At 44.5% G+C, this 15429-nt stretch overlaps 2 protein-coding genes and 1 pseudogene across 3 annotated transcripts in view; all 3 read right to left on the minus strand.

Annotated features, from left to right (window-relative positions):
* The window catches only part of Glipr1 (GLI pathogenesis related 1), a 33764-nt gene extending 29934 nt beyond the window's left edge, over positions 1-3830 (minus strand). Inside the window, exons 1-2 of one of the 2 annotated variants that reach the window (XM_050135574.1) lie at positions 3642-3830; positions 1429-1510 (exon numbers count right to left, since the gene is read on the minus strand). The gene's annotated coding sequence lies outside the window, so the exon portion shown is untranslated. The remainder of the gene's footprint in view (positions 1-1428; positions 1511-3641) is intronic. The other variant, XM_050135575.1, reaches the window with a different exon arrangement.
* A 3327-nt stretch (positions 3831-7157) lies between these two features.
* Positions 7158-8308, minus strand: LOC126497540 (E3 ubiquitin-protein ligase KCMF1-like; annotated as a pseudogene).
* Positions 8309-9229: 921 nt separating this feature from the next.
* Positions 9230-15429, minus strand: part of Glipr1l2 (GLIPR1 like 2) — a 23494-nt gene continuing 17294 nt past the window's right edge. The window contains exons 5-7 of the mRNA XM_050135510.1: positions 14711-14796; positions 9626-9652; positions 9230-9540 (exon numbers count right to left, since the gene is read on the minus strand). Of these exons, the coding sequence (XP_049991467.1) occupies positions 9230-9540; positions 9626-9652; positions 14711-14796 (424 nt within the window). The remainder of the gene's footprint in view (positions 9541-9625; positions 9653-14710; positions 14797-15429) is intronic.

The following is a 15429-nucleotide window of genomic DNA, read 5'->3' on the forward strand; positions in this document are numbered from 1 at the left end:
GGCAGGCAGAGAGAGAGAGAGAGGGGCAGGCAGAGAGAGAGAGAGGGGGGCAGGCAGAGAGAGGGGCAGAGAGAGGAAGAGAGAGAAGGAAAGACAGGAGGAGGAGATACACAGGGGCAGCAGGACAGAGACACAGAGGGAAACAAGACAGACATGGGGAGGAGGAGAAGAGAGCCAGGAAAACAGACACAGGAGGAAGGGGTCATGGGAAAAATGGAGGCAGAAAATGGACACTTTTGCCATAAGGCAAGTAATTCCTGGGGCTAGCACCAGCTGGCAAAGTAGCTCCAGAAGGCGCATAGTCTGGCCAAGCCCTTGACTCCAGGGTTCTGGCCTTCAGGAACAAGCGTGAACACACTTGTCATCTCGTTTGTTGTACTTTGGTTCAGTAGTTCTAGTAAACACTATACCTAGTCCTGATTTGGAGGGTGAGGGCGATACCTCCTTATGGCAGGATTTATTAAGAGAAAAGACTTTCTTGGGCTCCACTCAGGACTCCAGGAGGTAAAACAAACAAAACCAAAACATTCCTCTCCCTCTCTGACAGAACAGAGACACAGCAGTACAGAGATCACTTACAGTCCAGTGTTCGGGTTTTATGATGAGAAAACGTTTTCTCATTTATCTGCAAAATTATTTTCTTGCTTTTAAGTTAGTAAACTGACAGATCAGCTCACATTAAAACTGAAATTATAGTCTACTTGTAAAAGAATAGTTTAGTAACTGTTAGATGCTTAAAATAATGATTTTCAGTTTTGTTTAGGATATCAAGTTTAGTATTAGAATAGTAGAACTCTTATGCAATGGCCACTTTGATGTTAACACATCAATTGGTGCCATCAAGCATTTACTTAAGCCCCAATAATTGTACAAAATATAAAAAAAATATACAACTGTTTAAGATACAGTCCTGGCTAGAATGAATGTTTCATGCCAAGGGAGGGAAGGGAGAGTTTCAAAGTGTCTGGGAAAAGAACTTTAAGAAACAAACACCAAAACCAAATAACTGTGAAAGAAAGAGGTTGCAGGCCGGTTCCCACAGAGGGAGCAAATTAAGAAGTGAGTGGCAGCTGGGGTCAGTGGTGGCCCGCTTTGCCTCCCATGCTGGGTTTGATGGAAAAGAAACCAGTTGAATAAATAAGGAGCCAATTTCCTGCACTTGGAAGCTGTACTGAGACTCATTGATTTCCCCTTTTTACATAAAGTATGGATTAACTATAAAACCAAATAGAGTGATTTTTGTTTAAGGCCAATAGAGAGACTTCCCTAAAACCCTTGGAAGTTACTACTCCTCCCTAAAAGGAAAGAAGCTGAACAGACTGAAAAGCCAGCAGCTGCTTTTGGATCTACAAAGGAACAGAGGACAGGGGCAGCCAGTTTTGATCCGCAGATGAAAGAGAGAACCAAATAGAAAGACTGAGAACTTACCCGAGTGTGGAGAGCAGCCACAGGGTGAGAAAGCTGTAACCGGAACTAAGGAGTGGCTCTAAGTGACTAAACCTTCATCAGCCTGCAGGAGATTGGGCCTGTCATTAGTCACAGGCTGGCAGAGGCTTATAGGGCCTGTCCCTCCTCCTCCTCTTCCCCCTCCCCCGGACGAACTATAAGCTACTGGTAGAGTCTGGGCAGTCAGGGGTGGGGTGGGGGGGGGGACCAGCAATTGTTTCCAGTTGTTTATACTCTGGAGCTTGGGTGCGAGGATGGGGAGGGACCCAGGACCAACGGCCAGGCCCAAACTAATGATCACAGGATAAACACAGAGGGTTGCAAAACGGAACAAAACGTCATGAACGGGAAAAGGGGACTTGTCTGGAAGAGGGAAGTTGATGTTGGTCGTAGGAGGGAGTTAGGAGAGGGTGATGGAGTGCCAGTTACCAGAATGCTACTTGTATAAATTCATACAATCGTCCAAGGACATAAGGAAAATCGTAGTTAAAACAGACAACCTCAGCGAACACAATCAAGGGAGCCCAGGAGCCATGCTTTTCTCCGTTTATCTTTAGGAATGCTACCAGATCCTCATTGTAAATACCAGACGAAGAAAATTCCTTGGATTCTGGGGGGGTGGTGGTGGTGGTGGTGGTGGCAGTCATGCTGATGTGCCCTGGAGCACTATCATTGGACAAGGTCTTCTCTCGGCAGAGGCCATTTCAGAGAATCTCAACTCCTGGGTCTGCTCAGAACCCAGCAGAAGTGATTGAGGGAGAAGACCCAATCTGAGGCTTCTTTTACTGCCCTGTCCTATCTAAGGGCAAAGGGGAGCTGAGAAACACTTTATCATCGCCCAGAGACACCAGCTCCTGAGTCACAGCGTTTTCCCTTCCTGGTCAAAGTGAGCTGAAATTCCCCGGAGCAGCTACATCTGTGTTGACACCCCTGCATAGTTCTCCATAACTGTGGAGAGATAAGATGCTGAACACTCAGGGGCCCAGTCATGCTGGACTCTCTCTATTCCCTGTACCAGGCATTTATTATCAACCGCTGTACTGGACTTACGAACATCTTAGTAATTAAACAAAATGTTCATAATATGTTAATTTAGCAGATGCTGTGGGGGGACATAACCCTCCATCTAAGGTCTCAAGGACAAACCAAAGCAGGATTCCACCAAAGTTCACCCTGGGGATCTGATAAGCTTATTGGACTTCCTTATTGAGCATAGGTGAGGGGTTACTTGCTAGAGGGTGGGAGCTCTCCTCCAAAGCCACACCAGAACTCTTGTCAAGTAGAGGTGACTTTCCCATAACCGTATTGATGGATCCCTCCCTACGCTAATCTCTTCTCTGTCCTGCTGTCTCGAGCCCCTTTCCAGGGCACGTGTACAGTTAGAGCAAAGAAACATACAGCACGTGGTAGGGAGAGGACAGCACGTGATTCTCCTGACCCTCCTCACCCTCTAGGAGGCCAGGTAACAAGTCAACAAGTCCAGCTGGGATGACCCTTTGCAAGCAGGCGCACCTGAACACCTCAAGATGGCGGCTGTTTGATTGCGGAGAGTCCTACACCGCATCCAACATCCCCACCATTTCCCCTGCTCTTGCATTCCCTCTGCCCTCCTCTTCCACAAGGTTTCCAGAGGGCGGTGACAGAGATGTCTGTTCGCTAAATCCAATGAGGGAACAAGCCCTTGTGCCCTTTCATTTTGCCTTCACCTCACAGCTGTTAGCAAGTTAGGGGAGTGAGGAAAAGGATAAAAATTAGAACAGAAAATTTTCCAAATATTTAGACTGCAGAAACAACGATTATAAACAAATGTGGAGAAGGACTTTAGGTGGCACATACACTTCTCCATGGAAAACTATGGCTTTCCCTGGTCACAGTCTTTTGCCTCTTGCCTCCCTGTACCAGATGTGACCTTCCCCCCTGTGACGCTGTCCTTAAGCCCAACCAGAAATCTAGGTCTACTCAGAAACACTCGGGCCACCATGGTGCTATTTGACACGCGTTGCCTGGCACTTTTGTTGTGAAGTATCCAGAACCCAAGTAGAACAGGACCTCTGACCTTGATTCTCCCAGGGACCTTAGCAACTTCTGGTGTCACAGGAGCTAGCTAGGAGGGAGGCATTTCGATCCCAGTCCTAGCTTTTTCTCTCCAAGTCTGGCAGTCAAAGCATGCAATCTCTTTAGCGACGGAGTCTTACCATGACAGCTGTGGCAAAGCCTTTACTGTTTCAGCCGCCGCCAAGGCCTCTGTGGTCAGCAATGCCGAGGAAAGTAACTTACTCCTCACACCGAGGTTCCTAATGGTCTTACTTCCGTGACTACTGCGGTGATGAAGCCCCACAGACAAATGTGACTTGGGGAGGAAAGGGTTTGTTTCGTTTCCACTTCCATATTACGGTTCATCACTGAAAAATCGGAGCAGGAACTCAGGCAGATCAGGAACCCAGAGGCAGGAGGTGCTTACAAACTCCGCCCCTCGAGGATTTGCTCAGCTTGTTGCTTTATTATAGAACTCCACCCACAATGGGCTGGGCTGGGCTGGGTTGGGCTGGGCCCTCCCACATCAATCAGTAATTAAGAAAATGTCCAGCTAGGAGATGGTGGCGCATGCCTTTAATCCCAGCAATCGGGAGACAGAGGCAGGCGGATCTCTGTGAGTTCGAGACCAGCCTGGTCTACAGAACAGAGCTAGTTTCAGGACAGGCTCCAAAGCCACAGAAAAACCGTGTCTCGAAAAACCAAAAAACAAAACAAAACAAAAAAACAAAAAAACAAAACAAAACAAAACCAAAAAAAAAAAAAAAAAGAAAATGTCCAACAGTCGACTCTTAGGGAGGTATATTTTCTATTGAGGTTCTTTCTTCTCAGATGACTCTCGCTTGTGTCAAGCTGACATAAAAACCAGCTGGCATGCTAACTAATCTCCTCTCGGCTTCGAGGAGCACACTTTTACCTTTTACATACCCTTTAATATCTGCAGGCCCAGGCTACTGTGAACTTCCCCCAATTACCTTGATGGCTATCACTTGCATCTTTCCCAACCACGCGGAGAATGCCACAGCAACACCTGGCCTGGCCTTTTGGGCTGGTTGTGAACTAAGTCCCCATGCTTGGTTCTTCCACTTCTTCACTGGCCTGTCTGTCTCTTAACTGAGTCTCTGACTCAGGAAAACACTCCAAGTCTAGCGTTTATGCCAAGCCACATGTAAGAAGACTTTTATACAGAGGTTGGGCAGAGCAATGATGAAAAGTCCCAAGCCACCCCAAAACGAAGAGTGGGAGGGTGGAGCTAATCCTTGGTGAGGCAATTTAACGTCCATTGGTCCCTGGGAATGTCAGGTTATTACAGAAGTTTAAAACTACCGGCGACCTTGGCCATTTCTTCACGGGAGTAGCCAGGAAGGGTCTCATCCTGAGAGACCTGCTGTGGGACAATGGTCTTTTAGCCTGTCGCTTGTATTATTTTTAATAAAACGCCAATTGGCCAATAGCCAGGCAGAAAATATAGGTGGGGCAACCAGGCAGGAAGTAGAGACAGGGCAATGAGAACAGGAGAATGCTGGGAAGAGGAAAGGTCAGTCTGCAGTTGTCACCCAGACCGAGAGGAAGCAAGATGAGAATGCCTCACCAATGGAAGGTATGAAGCCACGAGGATAACACAGACAAGAATAATGGGTTAAGATGTAGGATGTAAGAATTAGCTAATAAGAAGCCTGAGCTACTAGGCCAACCAGTTTTATAGTTAATATAGGCCTCTGTGTGTTTATTTGGGCCTGAACTTCTGCAGTACTGGGTGGAACAGAAACCTCAGACAACAGGGGGAGTAGAATAGGAACTGCCTGCACTTTTTGATCACCTGTCCCCTTTACTCTTAAAACAAATCGCTGGTCTGGCCCTAAAGCCCTCCTTAAGCTGACCAACAAGGTGTTCTGTTACCCACCAGTTTTTGTGGCTAAGGATTCTGGCTAGGTGCAAGTCCAGCCAAGTCTGTATTCGGAAAATGTGAAGGTGCAATTTACCTGGCTTCCTCCCCTCTCAACTTGCTCCTATTGCCTTAGCACATCATGAACATTTTATATTTTTGCATGCGGATCCGAAATGGTTAGATTGGCCCACTTCATGCAGGTCCCGGTAACTCGACTGCAACCCATATCCTACACCGGTCTCAAGGCCCTGGTTTAATTTCTTTCTTAGTCTCCCATAAATACAAGTCTTGACCAGGCTTGTGACCTGGCCATCAAACAACACTTCCCAATACCCAGTTCTTTTAGTAGTGCCTGCCCTTTTTCTATTGGTTCCTGCTTCTGATATTCATGAGGACCTCAGCTAAGATAAGCGCTCGTAGCAAAGGCTTGTATGAGCCTTGTATGCGGGACTGGTTGCCCCGAGATAGCCTTAGATTGTGAAGCCTTTTCCTCAGGAAGGGACGGTTGGGTTATATCTCTCAGCTTTCAAACTGACCCTATCTGCCAGCATGTCCCACAGCCTCACAAGGCGGGGCGAGGGGCTCCTCCACTGCTTGTTTGGAAGTCTTCCCCAGATCCAGCAGCTCCTGGCATTGGATGTTCTGATTACCATAGTCCTTGGCTCCAGACTACTACTAGACCTCTGTCAGCATACTGGACCCTATGCTTTCTCTTTCTCCAGATGAAAGGTAGGTAGGACGGAGGAGGAGAGCCTTCTATTACTTCTAGGTAACTCTCTTCCTCAACTACCCCACTCAGCCCACAGGTTTTGCTGCCCCAAGAGAGGTTCTATAATTTGGGCCTCTTCTGCCATTGGCCCCCAGCTGTGAGAGGCAGCAGGCAAATACCTCCATTTTCCCTCTGCTCTCATCCAATTTACCTGCAAAATCAGAGGCCAGGAGTTGAGACTCAGACCGTATATCCATTTCTGGCTCCAGTTCCCTCCTGACACCTTATTTGAGAAAGCGGCACCCAGGCTGCTTCTGCAGTTACTTGCTGGTAGTTTTGCCCCCTCTCAGGCCTTGCAATGTCTGTCTCAGACCTTCCGTTGTTCTCAGAGCATCCCCATACACCGAAGGCATACCTCATCCATCAATCAGGCATACCACTTCGTACCTATAAGACTGTCACCCTACAGAGGGCCTCTGCCCAGATGGCCTGATTGTAGTGGCATTTTTCCATTACTCTCGGCCCTGTTCATGTCCCAACTACTATCCTCGCTAGTCCTATAGGGACAAACAAACCACCATGTCAAAATTTCCCCTGCAATTGTCCCCCAAATTAACTTCATTTCACTTGTTTATCTCATTCCCTGTACGAGGGACAACACCATATTGCTCTTACCAAACTCATTCTTGAGTTTTGTCCTATCCTGATGTCTAGCCAAGCATTGTCCGATCCTGCTCTCTAAGCTGAGCATTACTAAAATTACTTTCCATGGGGAGACTTAGGCAAGGCCTACCCCTCCTCTTAAGGTCCCAAGGACAAATCAAGGTAAAATTCCACCAAAATTTACCCTGGGGAAACTAAGGAATTTATCGGGCTTACTTACAGAGCATACTTACAGGTGAAGCGTTACCACCTGGAGAACAGGGACTCTCCCCATCCACAGGAAAAAAGCTACTACAGAAGCTTATCTTTCTCTTAGTCTAATCACACGTGAGCAAATCAAACAAACCCAGGATAGCTGTTGTCCACTTTCATTGGCAAATACAGCACAGAGGATATTGTCTGCAAGTGGGGAGGTCATCAAAGAGGAGGTGGTGGAGGCTCATTTTCATTATTACTCTCTTTTAAATTTAGGTTTTCTGAAGCAACATTTAAAGGCATAATATCTACACAGCCTATAGCACCAGAATCCGCCATCTCCTCCCATTCGTCTACCCGACCCTTGAATACAAGCGTCCTCATGTGAGGACGAGCTCTCTTCAGGCACTAAAAAAATAAACGCAGGCAGAAAGGAGATCCTGGACAAACAGGCTGCGGTCTGCGCGCTCGCTTTCCATGGACTGGCTCTCTGCTGCAGACATTTTGGGATCATTCAACCTTGTTAATAGGGACTGGGAGTTCTGGAGAGCCTGCCGGCTGTGTTGGCTGTGGCCGTGGGCTGTGTGATGGTGGTGGTGGTGATGCAGCTTGTGTTAGTGCACCGGCGGCGGCATGGCGAGCTGTGTCCCCGTTGTTGCCCTGCCTGCCTGCGCAAGCTGCCGCTCAAGTCACAGCTGCATCTGCAATTGTTGCAACTGAGAAGCAGAAGGGCCCTGAAGAGTTAAGCTGTCCTCCTTCAAAACAACTCACTCCTGATAACTGAGATAACCGCTCAGCTATAGGATCCGTGGCTTCCTTACTGCTTGGAGAGTAGGGAAACGGAAGAGGAGAGCCCGCCCGTGGAGCCTTAAAGTGCGCGTTTGATCTACGAGGGCGAGGGCCTCCCAGCCCCCAGCCAGGGTGAAATACCACTCAATTCATCTAAACCTCTAGGGACTCTGTGTTCAAGTGTCAGAAGAGCTGCGAAGTCACCTGTGACATGATTAGGATCGCCTCCAGGTAACGCCGCACATATCGGACAAATCACTTCTGTTGCTGTTTCCGCATGTTCAGAAATAACAAGTTCTTGAAGAGATGTTTCCGTGTAGCCCGTTTTTTCCACAATAGGGACAAGTAAAAGACTTGTGGCTGCTCTACAGAGAAAGCTTCCCCACCATTGTACAAATCAAAATCTACCCTGGTTAATAATATGCACTGCATCGGGTGGTCAGTTGTGTGCCTTGTTGCTGTGTCCCGCTTTCATAACAAGATGCACAAAGATCGTAATCGTAGCCAATTAAACCCTTGTATCTGCGACCTCGGAAGTTTCCTTTTAAACATGCATCACAGCTGACACCTTCATGTCGGGACATCCTAGCTCAGATGGTGGTGGTGTGGCCCCTCCCGGGCCCAGCCAGCCAACAGTGTGTCCCCAAGGCGGGCTCTATGGATGCTCTTGGGCCCAGCAGCCAACTCCCACTCAACTCCTAGGCTCGGCTGGGCTGCAGGGGCGGGATGGGCAGGGGAGTGCTCCCGCAGCATCTGTGGCTGGCTGCGATGGGGCGGCGCGAGTCGGGAATCTAAACATTCTAACTACAAATAATTACTTGAAGTGCACTTTATCATATAAACTTAAAAGCAGCCATATTGCTTATTTACAATGAATTTTTGGATTTATTGGACCTATAAGACAAAAACTGCAGAAAGTCTTTGATGAATTACTGACCACGAAGTAGGAATTATACATTTATCTTCTAACTGTGTCAAGGAAACTGTTTCACAAATATACATAAACAACATTTTATGTTTTGATATCACATGGGAATATCACATACACTACTACTGTTCATTATAATAATAATAGTAAGAACAAGCTAATATTTATCAAATGACTATTGTAAACTCGGAGTGGTTCTAAGCACCTTATTTACATGGGTGATTTCATTAACTTAATACTTCAGATACTTGTTAACACATATAAAAAGGCTACACAGAGAGATGGAAATATAAATATTCCCTCTTTCTATCAGATACCACAAAGAACTTTTAAGTCAACCTTTTGTTGTGGTGGTTATCTGTCTTGAGGAGCTTAATATGTTCTGTGCAATGCATGCTTTCAATTCACACTGTTTGTGCTTTCCAACCTAAATTTGTTAAATAAATGTAGAAAAATGGAAAACTATTACAGTTGAGGTTTGTATATTTTCTTCTTAAAGTTCAGCATTCTATTTTCAATGCTTTGGTATTTTTTTCTTTTTCTATTGGGCTTTGGCTTCTGTTAGGTCATCCTCTCTCTAGCCTTCATCTTCCTCTTCCTCTTCCTCTTCCTCTTCCTCTTCCTCTTCCTCTTCCTCTCCTTCCTCACTGGTCCCCTCCATCTCGTCTTCTTCTTCCTTGCTCCTCATTTCCTCCTCTGTTGAGAATCTTCTACTGTCGGAGAGCATCTGCTTTTCGGCTAAGACATCTGGAAATCGAGACTGTATGACGAAGACAATGATGACGCACAATATGAAGCACGCCCCTCTCAGGAAAATGGTGAACAAGCACAGAGGGTCGCACACAAGTGGGCGGGGCACTTCCCATGGTGGGTACCAGAACTGGTAATCTGTAAATACACAAGAACTTGAAGAACGTGAAATTTCATGTGACATGGCTAATTTGTTTAAGAAATAAGGGACAACAATACGTACACGTAGCTTGGTCACGATCTGCATTACCTAGAAAGAAAATTAAAGTCTGTAAAGAAATGCATACATTTTCCCCTACTTCTATAAGAAGATTACCAACAGCACTGCACCCATCCTTCATGCTCTTAGACTCTAAGGCAGTGGTTCTGAACCTGGGGTCGCATATCGGATATCTTACATAGCAGATATTAGCTCAAGATTCATAACAGTAACAAAATTACAGTTATGAAGTAGTGATGGAAATAATTTTATGGTTGGGAATCACCACAACACGGGGAACTGTATTAGGAAGGTTGAGACCCACGGATCTAAAGTCTTTGGTATCCTGATCTGACTAGTAGCCAATAAGTATACAATATTCTTTCTGTAGAAGCCAGCCTGGTTGGCTAGAGAAACACAGAGCTAAGGAGATATGGATTCTAGGACTGACGACGTCTCAAAGTCACCTTAGATAAACACTTCACTTCGACCTGCTAAGGGCCCCTCCCATTTATATTATTCCAAATTAATATGGATCTACTCATTTCTCATGTAATTCTCAGTTTTCTTTTCATTTCATCTTTGTTTCTGAAACAGCAAGGTCAAGTCCACCACCTGGGATTCATTGACGTTAGTTATTTTTTTTTCCAATGAGAATTACATTTGAAAGTAGACAAATTCCTTTTCTTCTGCTTAACTGGGTGGAGAGGGTCAGATCATTAGTTTTCCTTCTACTGAAAATAGATTCTTTTCTCACATAATAACCCTGATTACAGTTTCCCCTCCCTGTACTCTTGCTTCCTCCCCGCCTCCCCTCCCACCTGGAGCCACTCTCTTTCTAAGCCAATCATTCTTGACTTGCAGTGAGAGGGTCACTAGTGGGCACAGGGGGACAGCGCAGTGCCAATGAGGGCTTTGTCTTACGTTGGTAGCATCTCTATGGTGAAGTTTAGAGTTTATTTCTTAGGCTCCTGAACTCTGCTGCACCTTCACTTTCATTTTAGCATTTTGTTGTTGGTCCTTCACAGTTTAAGAGGTGGCTCCTCTATCAGATCATCCTTAAAAAGGAATCCTGCTCTATCTGGTGTGCAGGTTCTCTTCCTGCCGCATGGGTGATGCACGTAAAGACCGGTTAGCAGAGGCGGTGATGTCACTGCATCTTCTTCCTTGCCACTGTTCTTCATTTGTTACCATTAGTTTCCATTTGTTACGTTCTTCTTTTATTTTTGTATTTTGTTAAATATTTAGACAAATTTAAATTTTTTGTAGATACACTGTTTATCTGCTCTTGAAGAAAAGGTTTTAGTTCATGTGGGTGAGGGAGGCTAGAAGGTGTGGTGTCTCATGAAACTGGAGTTACTGGTGGCTTTGAGCTATCTGACCACTGAGCTTCATGACCTCTGAGCCACCTGACCACTGAGCCACCTGACCGCTGAGCCTCCTGACCACTGAGCCACCTGATCACTGAGCCACCTGACCACTGAGCCTCCTAACCACTGTGTCTCCTAACCACCGAGTCACCCGACCACTGAGCTTCCTGACCACTGATCTTTCTGACTACTGAGCCTCCTGACCACTGAGGCTCATGACCACTGAGCCTCCTGACCACTGAGGTTCCTGACCACTGATCTTTCTGACCACTGAGGTTCCTGACCACTGATCTTCCTGACATTTGGGAGAAATGATCACTCAGCCTTTTTTAAAGCCCATGTCTATCACCTTTTAAGTCTTAATTTTGGTCCTTGGATGTAAAGGATATGAACATCAAAATCTGTGTCTTTCTTCTCCCATTTTATTAATTACATAATTTTTATATTTTATTTTTATTTTTTCACAATTTCATATATGCACACCGTGTTAATTATCTCTCTCTCCTTTTTCCTCTTTATTTTCTTTCTTTTTTTTTTTTTTTTGAGACAGGGTTTCCCTGTGTAACAGTCCTGGCTGTCCTGGAACTTGCTCTGTAGACCAGGCTGACCTTGAACTCACAGAGATCCACCTGCCTCTGCCTCTGAAGTGTTGGGATTAAAGGTGTGCATCACCACATCTGACTTAATTATGCCATTTTCCATCTTGCTAATTTTTTTTTTACATTCTCTTGGTAATAACAATGGTCAGTTTCTTTAAAAGTCTATTAATTATAATGTAATTCTTACAAATGTCTTTCACTGCAGCCTCTCCCACTCCCACCATCTTCAGGAGTTTGTTGGGGAAGCACTCATGTGGACTGCGTATCAACAGTTCCTGCTGCTCCCAGAAAAAAAATGTTTATTTGTCTTTAAATTGTACTCAAAGTTTAGCTATGTATAGACTGTTGGTTAACTCTGTACATGTAAAGGCAAAATAAGCCTCATTCCACTGTTTCTTTGTTCTGAATGTACAGTATGGAAGTTGAAGACAAATCGATTTCTTCCCCTTAAGTGAGAATGTCACCTTGTCAATGTAGAATTGTTGCAACACCTGTGCAAAGCCCAATCTTTACTGTAGAGCTGAAACCAGAAACAAGAATTCTACGAACGCTATCATCTGCATAGTTTTAGAATTTGCCATTCATTAGAACAACTACAATATTTGGAAGCTGTAGAACTAGATAGCGTAGTTCTGAAGACATTGCTGCAAGCCAGAGGGAGACACAAAGGAACAGGAGCCTCAGTGGTTACTCAAGAAAAGAGAATTGTTGGGTTTGTTGCCCTTTCTCTGCTCTTAGTAGCCACACAAGACCATAGGCATCACCCCCATCTTAACCAATAATTAGTAGTAACCATTTGCTAATTACTGGATTACCCTTCCTCAGAAAGGAACATCTTTACATCCTGGATAAACGTAAAGCTGGAGAGCATTACTCTCCCGACTGCAGATGGGCTCTTATGTTTCTCATTGGTGGAAAAATGTTGATGAGAGGTTGAGTCCAGGTTCTGTGCTTTGGCCCTATTGTGTGAGAAAAGGACTTGGGAGTTTGTGTCTCAAGTATTCTATCTGAAGCTTGAAAATGTGTTCCTTTGGATTTGGGATCTACAACTGCAGACACAGTCTTGAAAACCAACTGCCTTTGGACAGATGTAGGACAGTGAGAGAAATAACTCAGTTCTAATGAAGACAAAACATACTTATTTCTTCCTTCTGATTCCCAGTGGGTTTTTAAAGAGAAAGCGGAACAGTGGAACCTAATCACTGCTTAGGAACTGAACTTACAGTTCTGGTTCTAAAGAAGATGGTAGAAGCTATATTTTAACTTTTCTTGCCCATTATAGAATAAAACATTATAGAATAAAATACACATGTAGCATAGGATTAATGGGAGAGCATATGATAACTCTGATGAGCAACTATCTGAAGGCAGACTGAGAGAGAACGTCAGGCTTCAAAGTGCCGATGAACTGCTGTGTCTACTGGCTTTCCCATCTCCAGTACTTCCCCACTGAAACGCAATACTTCCTCCAGCGCTGTGGACTCTCTGGTTTGGGCAGAACATGTGAAGAGGACTCTGGTTTTGGCTGAAGGAGTAGGAAACCCTAGACAAAGAACTAAGTAACTAAGGAATGCTGAAAGCAGGAGAAAACAGTCTCCCTTAGGGAAGATTCCCTCAATTTTCTTGATCAACTGTCAAGTGGCCAGTCTTGAAATCATATACATACAAGTAACATATAGACTGAGGAGACTATATTTAAGTATTTAGTAATACACACACACACACACACACACACACACACATATATATTTTGTAATGACAAAGCGAATAGAGGCCATGAATTTGAGAGCAAGCAGGGGTGGATGGGGCTTGAAGGAGAAAAGGGAAAGCATAAAATGATATGATTATATTTTAATTTCTAAATAGAATATTAATATCCTACATAAAATTTAAACACGGAACAAATATTTTATAATGAAATATTCCAAGTTCTGGGATATAATTTGGTCATGAAATTTTCAACTCAAATGAGAAAGGTATGTAATAATCACCAATGACAAGACAAGGCAGATATTGAAATTATTAGAAAACACCCTTCAAAGAAAAGGTTAGGCGGAAAAATATCAGCTGTATTTTAGAGAGGAACCAAATAAAATATTTAGAACTGAGAAATACAGTGACAACCACGATGATGTAACACGGGAGGACTCAGTAGCAAACCAGAAATGACAGAAGAGTCTTTGATGTTGGAGGGGATAACAGAATGGCCTTCCATCTCTAAAGACTAAAAACAAATGTGCGGTGAAAAGTCACAAGCGCGTCAAGGAACCGAGTGGAAACAACACAAGCTCTTCTGTCTATGTCACACACAAAGCCAGAAGGAGAGCTATGAAGTGACCTTGGCCACTCTTACAGGTGGAAGATGGAATCTCAGAGTTGTTTTGATTTTCATCTCTCTGATGGCTAAGGATGTTGACCATTTCCTTAGTTGTCTTTCAGCATTTTAGATTGATCTGTTGAGAGTTCTCTGCTTAGGTCTGTACCCCATTTTTTATTGGATTATTTGTTCTTTGATGGTCAATTTCTTGAGTTTTTTTTTTTTTGTGTGTATTTTAGAGATCAACTCTCTATCTGATATGGGATTGGTGAAGATTTTCCCCCCATTCAATAGGCTGCCATTTTGTCTTGTTAACTGTGTCCTTTGCCTTACAGAAGCTTCTCAGTTTCAGGAGGTCCCATTTATTTATTGTTGGTCTCAGTGTCTGCTCCTAGTGTTATATTTAGGAAGTGATCTATGCCCATGCGTTCAAGGTTATTCCGCACTTTCTGTTCTATGAGGTTCAGTGTAGCTGGATTTATATTAAAGTCTTTGATCCATTTGGACTTGAGTTTTGTGCATGGGGATAGATATGCATCTATTTGCATCCTTCTCATGTTGACAGACCATGTGACGTTCACTCAGAGAGTAACTGTTAGCTCTCTTTCCTTAACCCTGAGATACCTATGTTTCCTTACAGGAAGCAATGGGGCCACGGAGAGTAGAGAAGGCTCTGCAGTTTGGAAATACCTATAGGTTCACAGTATAGCGACAGAATAGTGACAGCATTAGAGTTGGGATCAATAATAACAGCATTATAAAGTGAGTGTCAGCCACTCTGCTCTCTTATGGTCTTACATCTTATGGATTTATTTTATCTTACTGCATAGAAAGTCTGTGCATCTGTCGGCATTGTCACACCGAGAACAAACTGCCCCTGCTTGATAAGGCCTCCTTGTCAGCGTTCCTCTAGAAAAAAAGTAGAAAGTAAGAAAAGACTCAGTTTTTATGCTATTTAATTGTTGTAATTAGGAGCGGCGGGGCTGCATCCCCATCACCCCAGCCGCCCCAGCTCCTGGTCGCCTGGCTAGCTTATGCCCCGAAATAATTACACGGACATTGTATTCATTTAACTACTGCTTGGCCCTTCTAGCCTCTTCTTGGCTAACTCTCGTACCTGGACTAGCCCATTTCTAATAATGTGTGTAAGCACCCCAAGGTGCGCTTACTGGGAAGATTCTAGCCTACGTCCATCCTGGGTCGGAGCTTCATCGCGTCTCTCGCTCTGAGAGGAAGTGAAGTCTGAGAGAGAGCGAAGCATGGCCTCTGCTCCAGAGAGCAGAGCTGTCGAGTCTGAGCTCACTTCCTCTTCCTCCCAGCATCCTGTTCTGTTTACTCCTCCCACCTATGTTTTAACCTATCAGGGCCAAGGAGTCTCTTTATTGCTTAACCAATGAAATCAACAGATTGATATATGACACTCCCACATCACTTCCCCTTTTTCTGTTTAAACAAAAAAAGAAGGCTTTAACTTTAATGGAGCAAAATTACATATAACAAAAGTTATCAAGTAAAAATTACAATAATCTATATCATAACTAA

Source organism: Alexandromys fortis, unplaced genomic scaffold (genome assembly GCF_014885135.2).
Source record: "Alexandromys fortis isolate MF-2015 unplaced genomic scaffold, M_Fortis_MF-2015_v1.1 scaffold_24, whole genome shotgun sequence".
Taxonomy (NCBI): Eukaryota; Metazoa; Chordata; class Mammalia; order Rodentia; family Cricetidae; genus Alexandromys; species Alexandromys fortis.